The sequence below is a fragment of the Ictidomys tridecemlineatus genome, chromosome 3 (assembly GCF_052094955.1).
Source record: "Ictidomys tridecemlineatus isolate mIctTri1 chromosome 3, mIctTri1.hap1, whole genome shotgun sequence".
NCBI classification, from domain to species: Eukaryota; Metazoa; Chordata; class Mammalia; order Rodentia; family Sciuridae; genus Ictidomys; species Ictidomys tridecemlineatus.
Window position 1 is genome coordinate 74,936,216 of NC_135479.1, and position 13,349 is coordinate 74,949,564.

The following is a 13,349-nucleotide window of genomic DNA, read 5'->3' on the forward strand; positions in this document are numbered from 1 at the left end:
GAGGCCACAGTCCTTGTGGTCATAGCAGCCTCATGCAGATTCCACAGAGGGGTTAGGCATCATGGGTTCAGCAGCAACAGGGTTACTAACATTAAAGCACAATCCTGTTGCAGCCCATGCCTACATAGCAGGCCCTCTAGCAGCATCACAGCTCATAATACCAGCAAACAAGTTAGCAGTTCTACCCTCTCTGCAAGATGGCAGCTCAAGGTCATCTCCACAGCCAGCAGCCCCACATGACCCTTAGGTTGTCCCCACTGAAAAAAAAAAAATTGGTCATGGGATTAGACTTCCGCAGGAGCTCCATCTACTCCCTGCCACCCAACTCCATTTGAGGCCAAGAACTACTAGCAAAGCTTGAATGCTGAGCCACATGAAATTGGGAATGGGGATCAACCTATAGGGCTGCCAAGACACTGCCTAACCTCTTTTTGCTGCTCCACTTCTCTAAATGCTCCTCAAACAATCGGAAAATAAAAGAGGCAGCATTATCAGGAGAAAAGTAGTTGTTTTGTGGCACTGGGGATTGAATCCAGAGCCTCATGCACGCAAGGCAAGCACTCTCTACCAGTTACATCCCCAGCCCCTTTTAACTTTGAGACAGAGCCTCATTAAAATGTTCAGGCTGGCAGGGCACAGTGGTACATGCCTATAATCCTAGCAACTCAGGAGGCTGAAGCAGAAGAATCACAAGTTTGAGACCAACCTCAGCAAATTAGCGACACCATGTCTCAAAAGGGGCTGGGGATGTGGCTTAGCGGTAAAACACCCCTGGATTCAATCCCTAGTGCCAAGAAAAGTTACTCAGGCTGACTTCAAACTTGCACTCCTCTAGCCTCTGCCTGATGGTATTACAGGGTGTGTGCCACCATGCCTGGCTGTAAAAAAGCATCTCACAAGGTGCACGTATAAAGCTGCATAGGCTGTGATGCTGAACAGACCTGCCAATCACTGTGGATGAATAGCTTGGGACAGTTGCCAGGAGCCAAGGTCTCAGGGGCTCTTAAGGGAAGAAACAGCTTGGAAAGATCCAGTATTCTCCCTCTTATATAAAGCCAGACAAGATTAGATCTGTTCTTGTCCTTTTTTATTTTTTGGTAGCAGGGATTGGATCTAGAAGAGGTGCTTACCACTGAGCCACATCCCCAACCCTTTTTATTTATTTACTTACTTACTTTTGGTATTGGGGATTGAACTCGGGGACACTGGACCACTGAGTCATTTCCCCAGCCATATCCCTGAGTTAATTAGCACCTCACTTTTGCTTAGACTGGCTTTGAACTCACAATCCTCCTGCTCAGCCTCCCCACCTGCTGGGATTACAGGCGTGCACCACTGTGCCCATCTTATTTTGAGACAGGGTCAAGCTGGCCTGGAACTTGCAATCCTTTTCCTCAGCCTCCAGTTGTTGGAACTATAGGCATGTAACATGATGCCCACCTCTGTCCTTTTTTTAGAATAGGATCTTCCTCACAGTAGTTTTCTTCCTGCTCTTTTCTCCCCAAGAGGAATATGGGTGGTTTTCAAACAACAACAAAGACTTGAAAACAGAAAACATACCCACAGGACCTCCCAACCCCACACCAAATCCTCCAGTGTCTCCAGCTTTCATACCATACTATTAGCACCAGAGGTTCACAGAGCACTTCTCTACTCCTCAGATGTATTGAGATCTTGATAGTGATGCCAATCAGTCATCTCCATATGGCACTCTGAACCAGTGTGATGACAAGGCAGCCGGCAGCTCCAGAGAGCTGATGACACTAGGGCTTCATGACCATAGGGAATGAGCTGTGGCTCCACCATCTCCCCTGACTAGAGTACTTTTAGGGTCTTTAATATACAGACACACATTAATACCAGATGGAGAGGGAGGGAATACCATCCCACAGGATGTGGTGGATCAAAGTCACTAAGTCTGCTTATTTACTATTTATTTTTAAAATATATTTAAACAGCAGCAATCACTTCGAAAATGCAAAAAAAAAAAATTACAATTTTTAGAATAAAATTATAACGTTTATAATGCAGGTCAGGAAGAATTGAAGGTAAAACTGAGAATCAAATCACGCAGCACTGGAGGCAGCTGGAAAAGCCACAAGGCCTACTGGGGACCAAGCTCACAAGAGGTCACAACCTGTGAGGCCCCCACCCCAAAATCATACACCCCAACTCCCCACTGATGGAGCCAGTGTCCTCTGGGTTAGAGAAGGAGAAATGGCAAAGAGATGGCCACTGTAGGGGATTCTCCCAAACCCAGTTCCCCCATCAGGCAGGGACCTGCTAATCGACCTCCTCCATGTTGCTGTAGGTGGGGGCTGGGCGGTCCACAGGGGGAACGAAGCGTTCAGGGGCTGTCCGCGTGGGGGCCACCTCGGGGGCCTGGCCAGGGCCTAGTCCCTGCAACAGAATATGAGGACAGGGGTTGGGGGCTGCCCAGCATGCTGCCTGGCATCCCGGGGGTGCTGGCTCAGAGCCGTGGCACCCAAGGGAGGGCCCCAAGGCAGGCGCAGACAGCAGCGACGTTGAGACAGAGACAAGATTGGGCCTGAATAGTCTCGCTTTATTAACACTTTTAAATACAGGAAGTTGCTTGGGCAGGGCCAAGCCCCAGGCCAAGGGTCAGAGCAGAAGGAGGAATTGGACAGACAGCTGGATGGCTACCCACCCTAGGATGCTCTACCAGTGCAGGGGCAACATCACCACCCTCTCCCATCAGATGCACACTGAGGCCCAAAGCCCAGAGCTGTTCCCCACCAAAAGTAGGCATGGCCTGAGAGGCAGAGAGGAAGGACAGCTCATTAGCAGCTGCCTGCAGATGAGCTCATCTCCAGTGACTCTGGGATACCAGAGGATAGAACACGTTGAGCACAAGGGCCACCAAAGCTGCCATGGTGCCCAGGACAAAGTACCGAAGGCAGCCCTCGTCTGGTGTGGTAGAGCCACGTGGCGGGGGGCCCACCCAGTCTTGGGGCCCCCATGGGCCCAGGGGCCCCGGCCCTTCAGGCACCAGCTCCTCCTCGGCCTCGAGCTCCTGCCAAATCCGGGAAGCCTACGGTATGTGGAAACGGCCATCAGCACCCAGGGGTGGGAAGGACCAAGTGTCCCTGAGACCCCTGGGCATGACAGTCCTGCCTGGGGTGAATAGGGTTAAAGCCCCAGATCAAGCAGCAGGGAGTAAGCAGGTGACTAATTTCAAGGCTATTACAAATCCTGTTAGCCTTTTGATCTCCTCCACAGCTTCCCAACCCACATGTAGCAGCATCTCATGGGGATGGGTAGTGGGTTACCTGGTTAATATTTTTAGGTCAAGCCTCCCACAGAATGAACTGGCTCATGAAAGATAGGCCTGCCAACCCCAGGGAAATCTCCTGGGGACTGCCCATATCCAGACCACTGTCTTCTGAGGGATTTCTCTGAGCCTGACAGAGAGGGGTCAAGGGAGGAGAAGGGCCAGCCAGTCCAGAAAAATGATGTGACTATGCCCACCAAAGGGGCCTATAGCACATGCTGTGAGTAAAAGAGACAGAAGATCCTGAAGGTTCAATGGAGATAGCTGTCACCTCAGCTGTGAGCATGTTGAGGGCAAGAGGAAGAAAGCTGGGAGAGATCACGTATCTAGTCTGTTCAAATCACATGCCTGGTGAGGTTCAGAGGAGTTGCTTGACCTGTGCTTTTGTGCACACTGTGGCAGTGTGTTGGTGTACATGTGTGCACCTTAGTGAATATCCCTAGGGCGCCAGGATGCCTCTGGGTGAAGCTTTAATATTAGAACTATGTCTGCAACTTCTATGAGTTCCAAGGCTCAAAGGGGCTATGGCTGGAAAAGAGAAAGCTGTGCCCCCCCCTGATCCCTTCTCCACAATCTGAGTTGGCCCCCACTAGCCTGTAAAGCCTCCCCAAGCCTCACCTGGCTAGCAGCAGCCTCAGCTGCAGGGCCTAGGTCTGGGTGGTGCTCAGAGTGACCTGCCCTTGGGGGCCTCTCCACAGGAGAGTTCCGTCGGCGGTAGAAGAGTACATAGGCATAACGTGTCACAACCTGGCTCTCGTCTACTGTCGTCACTGTGCTGTCATCAAATAAGCGCCAGCCTATAGCAGGGTGGGAAGAGTGTGAACACAGCATGTACCACCACCCCTACCACCTATCCTGCTGGCTGTGTGTGCCCTCACCCACGTCACTGCGCTGGCTGCTGCGATCATTGGGCAGGCGTGCGCAGGCCGTGTAGTGGCCACCAATCATGCCTCCATAGTGGTTGATGACAGCATACAGGTCGTAGCTGGGCAACTGCTCCTCTTTCTGACCAATACAGAACTTGCTCAGATCTAGGTTCCTGCAGACCCAATAAAGAAAGGGTGAAACAAATGGTTAGCAGGTGCCCAGGATGCCCTCTGGCCCTTCTGCTCTGCCCACAGGCATGACAAGATCCATCACTCACCGAACCGGGAACTCCACCAAGTCATTGATCTTATCACGCCAGATAAAACTACGAAAGGAGAAGCGCTTGAGCTGCACAATGAGCACATTTGGCAAGCGCCATAGCAACAGTTGCTTGGAGGCCTCACGGTGCTGTTTGCACTGTGGGCAGTACCTGATAGGGGACAGAAGAAGGTCAGGACCAGCCAATTTCCCTCCCTTGCTGCCCCACTACCTGTCTGCTGCCCTATTCTCACCAGGCCTCCTCAGGTGCCAGCACCTCAGGCCGTGTGAAGAGGTTGAGGCACTGGTCCAGGGTGAAGTGGCCAGCGCGAGCAGCCTCACCAGCAGAGCCTGGGTCCTCAGCACATTCCAGGTCCTTGGAGTCTACCAACACAAACTCCTGCAGGCGCTCATTGTTTCGCCAAACCAGAGCCAGGCTACAGTCATCACCCAACTCCAGTGGGGTCTCCCCTGTAGATAAACAGGAATAGGAATCATGAAGCTATGGAGAACAGCCACTTCAACCCTTATCCTCATGGCTTCCTCCCACAGCTTCAAACACCTTTATCCTCTAGCCGCTGCTCTCGGTTAGATGCATCAATTTTATAGATGAAGAACTGGGGTGTGTGGGCATTTATGGCTTCACTTGGATGTTGGTATCCTGGCACAGCAGCTATAAGAGAACATGATAGTCAGAGCTCCTGTGCCCACCAGGCTCTAAACAATCTTCCCCCAATCTCCCATCACAGTGCTTAGAGCCCTTAACTAGATCTTACCTTCAGGCCGGGACACCCTCTCGACAGGAGGCAAAGAAGTACCCTCAATAGGCCCACTAGTCAGCATCTCAGAAGAAATTCCACTGGTGCTAGGCACAGGGCACCGATCAGGAGATGCCCACATCTGGGGGACCCCCATATCCCCTTCAGCCACAGAGGTCACCAGCTGGAGCTCAGGAGGCTGAGTGGAGTCCTTCTCGCTGTCCCCAGCCTCCAGGGAGCTATTGGAGAGCAGTGTGGTACAGCCAGGGCTCTGAGACTCCAAGGCCATGCGACCAGGCTGGAAGGGTGGCTGGAATACACTCACAGAGTACCTGGCAATAGATAGTAAGGCAAGGAAAAGTCCTCACCAACCCATCTGGTGCCTCTGAATATCATTTCTCTTCATCCATCCCATCCTAGTTTAACCTCTGGGGACTCACCGCGCATAACCCTCTAGCAGCTGAGCAAGACGGGCATAAGTGAGGCGTGAGGCAGGTACACTGACCAGGAAGGGGTAGCCAATGTTCTCAGGGCGGCAGAGACCCTTGTGGTCAGGCCAATGGGTTTTCTGACAGAGCCTAGAAGGGAAGGGAAGATAAGAATAAGGCTTTATTCCATCTCCTACAACTATATATTGGGGCTAGTCTGAAGCCCTGGAAATTAGGTATGCCAGTCTGCCTCCCCCAGGGTCTGGTGAAGTAGGGTAGCAGATGGAGGGCTTAAACTATATGTGCTGTCTTTGTGTGGAAGATGGAGAGGAAGAGTCAGGGAAAACCACTGGGTTCCTCACTGGTTGCAGTAGCCCACACGGTAGCACCGGGTACATCGCTTCAGTTTTTCATCCTCTGACTGCTGCTTCCGCTGGCAGGCGGCACACTTGGAGATAGGGATGCTGGGCACCTGGGGGCGCTAACGTGGGTTGTCTGGCTCAGCAAAGTCAGAAAGTAGTGCCCCTACCACCAGGGCCCTGTGCCATCAGGTTGACCCTCAGCTCACCTGTTGTACTTCTAGCACCACTACCCGTTCCTTAGCTAACTCTGGGGACAGCAGCTCAAAGCAGAGAAGCATGTCAGATGGGGACACAGTGTCCAATGAGTGAGAGGGCAGGAATATGCGATGGAAGCGATTCTTAATTACCTGGGGACAAAGGACACAGATCCCATGTGAGGATAAGCCCTTTCCCTAGCCATGACCCAGAGCAGAAAGACTGCCCATGACTTAAGTCTACAACTTTGTTTATGAGCCAAAAGAGGTATCCACCTGTGTTGGCACCAGTCTCAGGGCCCATAGTATAGGTGCTGAAAGAAAAAGTCATGGGCAGGGATCCCCTACACTGGCTCTCCACACTGAAGGCCTCTATCCTGCTATAACTAGTGAGGTCCTGCTAAGACTACAATACATTATCATGAAGAGGCCAAATTTGAGGATCCTCCTCCCCACCCTTAGGTCCCTGAGACAAATGGCACTGCTAGGCTAAAGGGAAGGAATTTTGGGGAGGATCTGGGATAAAATGAAACAGCAACTGGATGGAGAACCACAGCAAATGGTAGGACAATCCTGCAGCTTAAGCTTCTTATCTAAAGCAGGAAAGGCACTAGAGTCCACCACAGAAAAGGTTAGTAAACCTGGATGACTAGGAACTGAGGGCACCTCTACCCAATACCTGAACATGTACACTCACATGTATATGTACAGATGCAAGTGACTAGACAACTATCTATGCTATAAGTACACAATGCACATCTATATATGTATGAGCCTGGGGAAAAACAGATTTACCTCAGCCAGACGCAGGTTCTCAGGTTTCACATGGACACTCTGAGAGAGGGAATCCAAAACTTCACTCACACTGGAATTTTCCTTGCTAACACTCACCAGGAACTGTGGCAACAACGGGGAAGGTGTGTCAATGGGAAAGGTGAGCCAGTTCTCTGGAATAGCATAGAATAGGGGCTTACTCCTCACCTTGATAGGCTTGCTATGTGGCTCTCGGGCAAAATAAAAGACAGGGAGAACCTTTTGTTTTTGTGGCAAGGGCACCGGCAGATAAAGGAACGGGTCAAATGTGATGGAGACCTGTGGATACAGAAGTGGCATTTGGGTGGCTGCAATGAGACAAGATGTTGGTGCCCAGATCCTAACAAAGGCCCTCTGATGGCTCTCAGGGCCCTCAATGCCAATCAGCAAACTCTCAGACTTAACACTAGATGAAGCAGGAAGGTCCACCAGGAAAGAAAAATCCCACTTCCTCGTTTCTGACAAAATTCCCCTTTTCTGGTAGCTTAGCCATTTTCCTGATTTTCCCTTTACCTGAATTCCACACACCTTTCTGTGTGTGTGTGTGTGTGTGTGTGTGTGTGCGTGTGTGTGTGTGTGTGTTGTGGTATTGGGGAATGAACATAGTGCTTTACCATTTAGCAATATCTCCAGCCATTTTTATTTTTACTTTTTGAGACAGTCTTGCTAAATTGCCAAGGCTACTCTTGAACTTGAAATCTTCCTGTCTCCAAAGTTGCAGGAATAAAACACGTGCACCACCATACCCAGCATCACATGCCTTTCTAATGTTACGCACAACTCTGTCATACCTTACTCTGTCACACCAAACCTGACTTCAAACATCTCTCTTGCCTCAGTCAGGAAGCCTACCTTGCCTGACTTCTTTAGCCCACAGAGGAATCTAAGGCCTCCCTGTAGCTTCCTTGCCCGAATTTTACCCTGTAAGCACCTGAAAATGCAGATGTCTCTGAATCAAATTTAACTAGTCAAGCTGAGCCTAACTAGAGGGCCTCTTCCCAAGGAAGCCCATCACACCTTGGCACATACAGGGCACACCAGCTTCGACTTGTACTGGCCCTGAAATAGGTCCACAATGAAAGAATCGTTCCTCATCTTGTGCCGCTGCCATGCTTCCTCAGCCACCACCTGAGGAGGAGAGTGGTAAGAACTGAGGAAACCTAGGAGCTAGGATGCATATGAGGCATATCTACCCTCTGACCTCCTCCACCCCCACCTCATCAGGCCGTCCATCCGAGTCCACAGTTTCCGTGTATGGCTTGTTCTGGATTCGATTCAGGTCCTCATGTAGCCCATCCAGCAGGAAAGCCATGAACTCCTGGGCATCATGCTGGGCATAGCCTGTGAACTGGCTGGCCTTGCTTGCCACAATGGCCTGGATGCAGGGACCAAGGTATGAGTGTAAAACTTTAGCACCCACTGCACTCACAGTTGGTTGATCCTCCCCACCCTCTCCAACCAAGGGTGAGAATGGCCACAGATCACCTTCAACTTGGAAGGCTGAAAGGCATGGTGAGTGCCCTTCCACAGGGCCCGGAGCAACACAGCAAAGCCAATGGCCAGACGTCCACCTGTCCCCAGTGGGTTGTTGTAGTTGATCTCTGCCTCAAAGGAACGGTCTAGGAAAGCAAAAAAAGGAGTGAGGAATAAAGGTACCTCTTCTGCCCATACCTCAGGCTCCTGGCCCTGTTCTCACCATGGAAGAAGTCCCGAAGTTCCCGAGTGTTGGAAAGAGACTGAATGACACTGTTCATGAAGCAAGTGTTGCCTAAGTTGACAAGACCAGTGAAACCTGGCAGACACACCTTCTTCTCTTCCTCCTCCTCCTCTTCCACGCTATCTCCACTCACAGGGCTGTGGGGCATTGGAGGTACCATACATGTGGGCTTGGGCTGTCGGAGCAAATGGGCCATGAGAGATCATCCCTGAGGCTCTTCAGCCTCCATTCTTGGCCCTTCCCAACCCAAGATTCTCACCGAGGCCAGGTGTGACTCTGGCTTTGGGACAACATGCTCCAAGGTTGTGCGGGTCACCACACCATCCAGCCCTGTGTCCTCGGATCGAGCCTTGGATTTATCTTTCTCCATAGCCCGGGCTTCCTCCTGGCCTGTTAGGGGGTGAGGGGTACCTCCCGGAGGGGTTGAATCCAGAGGTGTTGGACCTGTCGGCACGGCAACCTTTGCACCACCCACTGCACCTTAAAAAGGGGGAATGAGGGGGCTGGTGGTTAGCAGCATGTGGCAGGGATGGGGGTCACAGTCACTCAGGGTTAGGCAATGAAGGGAGCTCGTGTGCAGACCTCGTGCAGCTGGGGCCTCCAGCCCCCCCCAACGCTGACTCTGACGCTTATGGAGGCAGATGTCAATGCGAGAGGCCGTGAAACAGAAGGTACAATGTTCTGGCTCAATCAGGTTCCTGTAGGAAAAGGCTGAGCTCAGGAACTTAGGTAGAGAAGGTATCAGGTTAGAAAGACCAGGAGGAAGGAGCCCCAGGTGGGACAGGCACAGTACTGGAGCCGGGCACCACCCACCTGAGCTTCACCTGCCAACGGAAGATGGTGTGGGGCCCACAGCCCGGATGCAGCCTCAAGAAGTTTCCATCCCTGCAAATGCAGGGCAAAAGGAACAATAAAAACGAAAAAGCATGAGGCATATGGTCCCATTCGAGGCATACCATCTGCCCCGGCTCCTGCCCACCACCAACCTGGTCTGGAAGATGAGTGTGAAGTCCTGTTCACGGAAAAGTACTCGAGAGGTATCCCTGTGGATCTCCTTCACATACACGTGCACCACCACTGAATCCGGGCCCTTCTCATATGAGTCATTCTTGACAAATGCCAGGTTCACCATGGACTCAGGCTCTATGTTGAGATCATGGCTCAGTACCACCCAGGATAGGTTCCAGTCTACGGCTACTCTACTTCCTACCAGCCCATTAATCCTACAACCCAATTGGGGTTCTGCCTGCCCATCCCCAGCCCCACCTTTACCATCCACCAACGTTGCGGCATCTGTTGCTACTGTCATCTCTTCTTTGACATGGTCATCTTTCCCAGGGTCTCTGATCTGGGCCACTGCTGGGGAGACTGGGTCATTCCTGGGGGACACTGACTTCTCTCCTGCCAAAAGGGCTAAATTCTTCTCTGAGCCTAGGAGGCAGGTTTGCGGATTCAGTGGTGGTACACAGAGCTGTTCTTCAGCCTCAACCTATTTGTAGCAAGATTGTGGGCAGGATCAGCCCTAGGTCCAACAGGTGGCCCCCACTCCAATCCATACTCCTTCCCCCCATCTCCTAAGACCCAAACAGGCACCTAGTTCTCACCTGGGGGGCTGGATCAGCCAGGAAGGGTGGGGCATCACCCTGGGGTCCAGGGCCATCCCTGGACCCTTCCCCCTCTGGCCCTCTGCAGAGATGTACAGCCCTCTTGGCGCTGGGCCCTGCCTGGGCCCCGGGGCCAGCCCCTGAGCCTACCTCACCACGGCCCTGGGCCCGCTTCTGGTTCCGGGCCTCCTGCTTAGCCCGGCGGGGCTCAGGGCCTGGGTCCAGGGCAATGGGAGACAGTTCCTGCCCATTCTCCTGGCACCGCAGCATGGGCACCAGCTCCTGGGTCCCTAGAGGTTTCTTCTGCCAAAAATATAATAGTGAGGCCCTGAAGACTGCACTGTGTATCCCTACCCTTCCCTTTACTGGAACTTACCAGGAGAGAGGGCCATGTGAGCAGAGGCACCTTCTTGGGTAATGCCAGCTGTAGGACTCCACCTTTAACGGACTGAACTTTGGCGCAAGAACTTTCCATTTCAGCATAAAGGACACCACCCCACTGCCGACCACCTAGAGACAAAGTAGCAGCAGTGATGTGGGGTGGAAGATATCAAAGAATTCAAATACACTATTGTGGTCAAGGCAGATGGACACACCTGGAAGCCGCACCACACAGTTGGTGTCTGTGAAAACAGTAACCACCTCCTCCAGCCGCAAGGGACCTACTCCCACACGCAGCTTGACAATTACCTCATTTTCATTCTGTCCCCAATCAAGCAACAACTCTGTAAGGGGAATGATAAAAGATCACAAGGAATTCACAAGCTGCTGATAATAGATCCAACCAAATGGGACTTCTCCAGATGGGAGCTAAATTCCCAGTACTCCATCTCCTCCCTTAGTATTCAAAAGTCCCATTCATTACTTACCCTCTTTGGTATGCTCCTCCTGTGGAGTGGGCACTGACCCTGACAACAAAATAAAGAACAGTGAGGAAATGATGAGGAGCCAGTCCCAAAGACCCTACCACATCAAGACACCATTTTCTGGATCTCAATCAAGGATCCCAGGCTCAAAGCAAGAGCTTTACTCAGGCTGGTATGGGGCCTTCTCTGAGTATCAGACCAAGACAAAGCAGCAAAACAGTCATCTCCCAATCCCCCATCTGTGTGCCCAGTAAGAGGGAAGGAAGGAGGCCATGAACACTCTGGGAATGCCATTCCCACCTCTCCTAGGATCTCCATCCTTGCTCTCCTGGTTTGCTCTATCCTTCTGCTTCTTCTTACTAGTGGCCTCCTCCAGTCCTGGGGGCCCTCTCCTTGGGCCTGTGGCACTGGCCCCGCCAGACATTCTGAGCCGCTTGGTTGACAGCCAGAGTGTCCCGGGGTCGGCAACAGCGTCTGGGTCAGGGCTGCGGCGCTTTCTTCCTGGCCCAGCTATTTTGGCAACTCTTTGTGGCCAAATTCTCCAACAAGGAACCAACAGCCTAAAGAAAAAAGATCAATCATCTCTGTCAAGGCCCAACAACATGCTCCTTGACTATAGCCAGGGCTTAGCAACCCAGGACACTCCTAACTCTAATTTAATCTCCTTACCACCTAAAGTAACCCTGGATAGTCTCAGACTATTCTGAAGAGAGAATAAATAATGCAAGCAGCAGCAATCACTTCTGGCCAAGGCTCCTATATACCTGCCATAAAGACCCACAAAGTTGGAAGCCTCACAAGGAGGTGCCAGGTCAAAGCAGTCATGGCCCGGGACCAGGATCCTCTTCTGGACAGGAGCCATGGCTCCAGCCTACGGGCCTGGCTGTAGCTCTAAGTAGGGTGCTCCCTTTTTCTTCACTCTCACTTGCTGCTTAGTCACCACTGGAGAAGTAGAAGGTGTAGGAGGAAGGCAGAAAAGGTACAGACCGTCAAGCAGCAGGAAGCCCAGGCTCTGTAACTGAAAGTAGGTCCAGCCCAGTGCTGCCACTACTCAGAAAAGGTCCTGGTGCTAAGGTGCCCCACCTGCCTCCTGTCAGCTCCACCTTTGTTTGAAAGTGGTTGTTTTATTACTTGGTCTTTCCCCATCCCCAAAGGGATTCCTCTTCTCAACTGCAGAGATGAACTAACTCCAGTGGTAAGGCATGATGGGCATCCAGCTTGAAATTAGATCATCATCATGTTTCTACCCAAGTCCCTTCACTTATCAGCTGTAAGCCACAGAGACCTACTACCCAGTTTCTAGCAGACCTTTCAGTGGATTCTGGGCCACATATCCATCCAAAATGAAGTTATCAAATCCAGATACTAAAACAAAGTCGGGGAAGAACCATGAATCTTGGATCCCTGGAAGGGTCATGACCGGCCTAAGCAAGTAGCAAGACAGTGACTAGTCTGTTACTGTGGGGGTGGGGCTGGGAACTGGAGGTGGTAAGATACTCTTCAATAGGCAAAATGTGGCAATGGTATGAGGCAGGTCCAGATTTGGAGAGTGTACACCTCCTTCCACCTCCTTGTATCCAAGGCCCAAGTAGAGGGTCGCTAACCTCCCACTATGCTCCAGTGCCGTCGAGGAATAGAGCTGTCTAGAGACCCGAGCTGGCCTTACAGGGCTGCGCAGAGCTACTGACCACAGACCAGCGCCCCAACAGGGCCAAGACCCAGCTCCAATCTTCGAAACCCCACTGCCACCACCTCCTCCAGGAAGCCACCCTAGCTCGCCGCTAATCTTCTTTGTGGAAGGAGGCCGGCCACGGACGAAGTGTAACGGCTCCGCCGGCATCAGTAGTCCCGGCACTCCGCGGGGCTCAGAAGTCAGGGCTGGCACAGCCCATGACCTTGAACAGGCCGCCGGAGGCCAGCACCAGCGGCCTCTCCGCTGCGACCAAACTGGCGAGTTGCGGCCCGCCCCACTCACCGAGCTACACCACCGCCGCCAGCCCTCTTCGGGCCCTGGCAACCCGCTCTCGATTCCGGTTCCGGCGTCAGGTCGGTTCCGGTTCCGGCGCGCCCCTCCCCCGTCCCGGCCCCGCGGCCGCCGCCTTAGCAGCTGGTTTTGTTTCGACTTCTAGTTACGGCCGCAAGAGGCGGAGCGCCGAACTGGTGACGCACTTCCGGCGGGAGAGGGCTCGC

The 13,349-nt window shown here is 52.4% G+C and overlaps 1 protein-coding gene across 21 annotated transcripts; it reads right to left on the reverse strand.

Annotated features, from left to right (window-relative positions):
- Positions 1-1,917: 1,917 nt before the first annotated feature.
- Usp19 (ubiquitin specific peptidase 19) lies at positions 1,918-13,309 on the reverse strand. Of its 21 annotated transcripts, none has more exons than XM_078043160.1 (27): positions 11,460-11,719; positions 11,163-11,201; positions 10,890-11,018; positions 10,670-10,803; positions 10,294-10,596; positions 9,956-10,178; positions 9,676-9,832; positions 9,503-9,574; positions 9,272-9,387; positions 8,949-9,169; positions 8,669-8,864; positions 8,458-8,591; positions 8,189-8,347; positions 7,990-8,100; positions 7,141-7,251; positions 6,955-7,056; positions 6,172-6,312; positions 5,966-6,084; positions 5,616-5,753; positions 5,194-5,507; positions 4,980-5,090; positions 4,672-4,888; positions 4,437-4,589; positions 4,171-4,331; positions 3,911-4,089; positions 2,913-3,052; positions 1,918-2,400 (listed from the first exon to the last, which is right to left on the reverse strand). In XM_078043160.1, exons 1-27 carry the CDS (start codon positions 11,581-11,583, stop codon positions 2,394-2,396), a joined length of 4,011 nt encoding a protein of 1,336 aa, XP_077899286.1. In that variant the 5' UTR covers positions 11,584-11,719; the 3' UTR covers positions 1,918-2,393. The 21 variants fall into 21 exon arrangements, with proteins under 21 accessions (XP_077899286.1, XP_021583131.2, XP_021583129.2 ...); XM_013359400.4 differs by lacking the exon at positions 1,918-2,400 and adding an exon at positions 13,135-13,309 and having other exon boundaries at positions 2,543-3,052; XM_013359402.4 differs by lacking the exon at positions 1,918-2,400 and adding an exon at positions 12,848-13,123 and having other exon boundaries at positions 2,543-3,052.
- Positions 13,310-13,349: the final 40 nt, after the last annotated feature.

What these genes read in the sequence shown, in the direction of transcription:
- Usp19 (XM_013359402.4), bottom strand. Translation starts at nt 12,999, where the DNA reads ATGCCGGCGGAGCCGTTACACTTCGTCCGTGGCCGGCCTCCTTCCACA. An exon ending in GGATGGAGATCCTAGGAGAG is followed by an intron (nt 11,202 to 11,459) that starts GTGGGAATGGCA and finishes TTTTGTTGTCAG; the next exon opens with GGTCAGTGCCCACTCCACAG. An exon ending in CGTTGGCAGGTGAAGCTCAG is followed by an intron (nt 9,388 to 9,502) that starts GTGGGTGGTGCC and finishes CTTTTCCTACAG; the next exon opens with GAACCTGATTGAGCCAGAAC.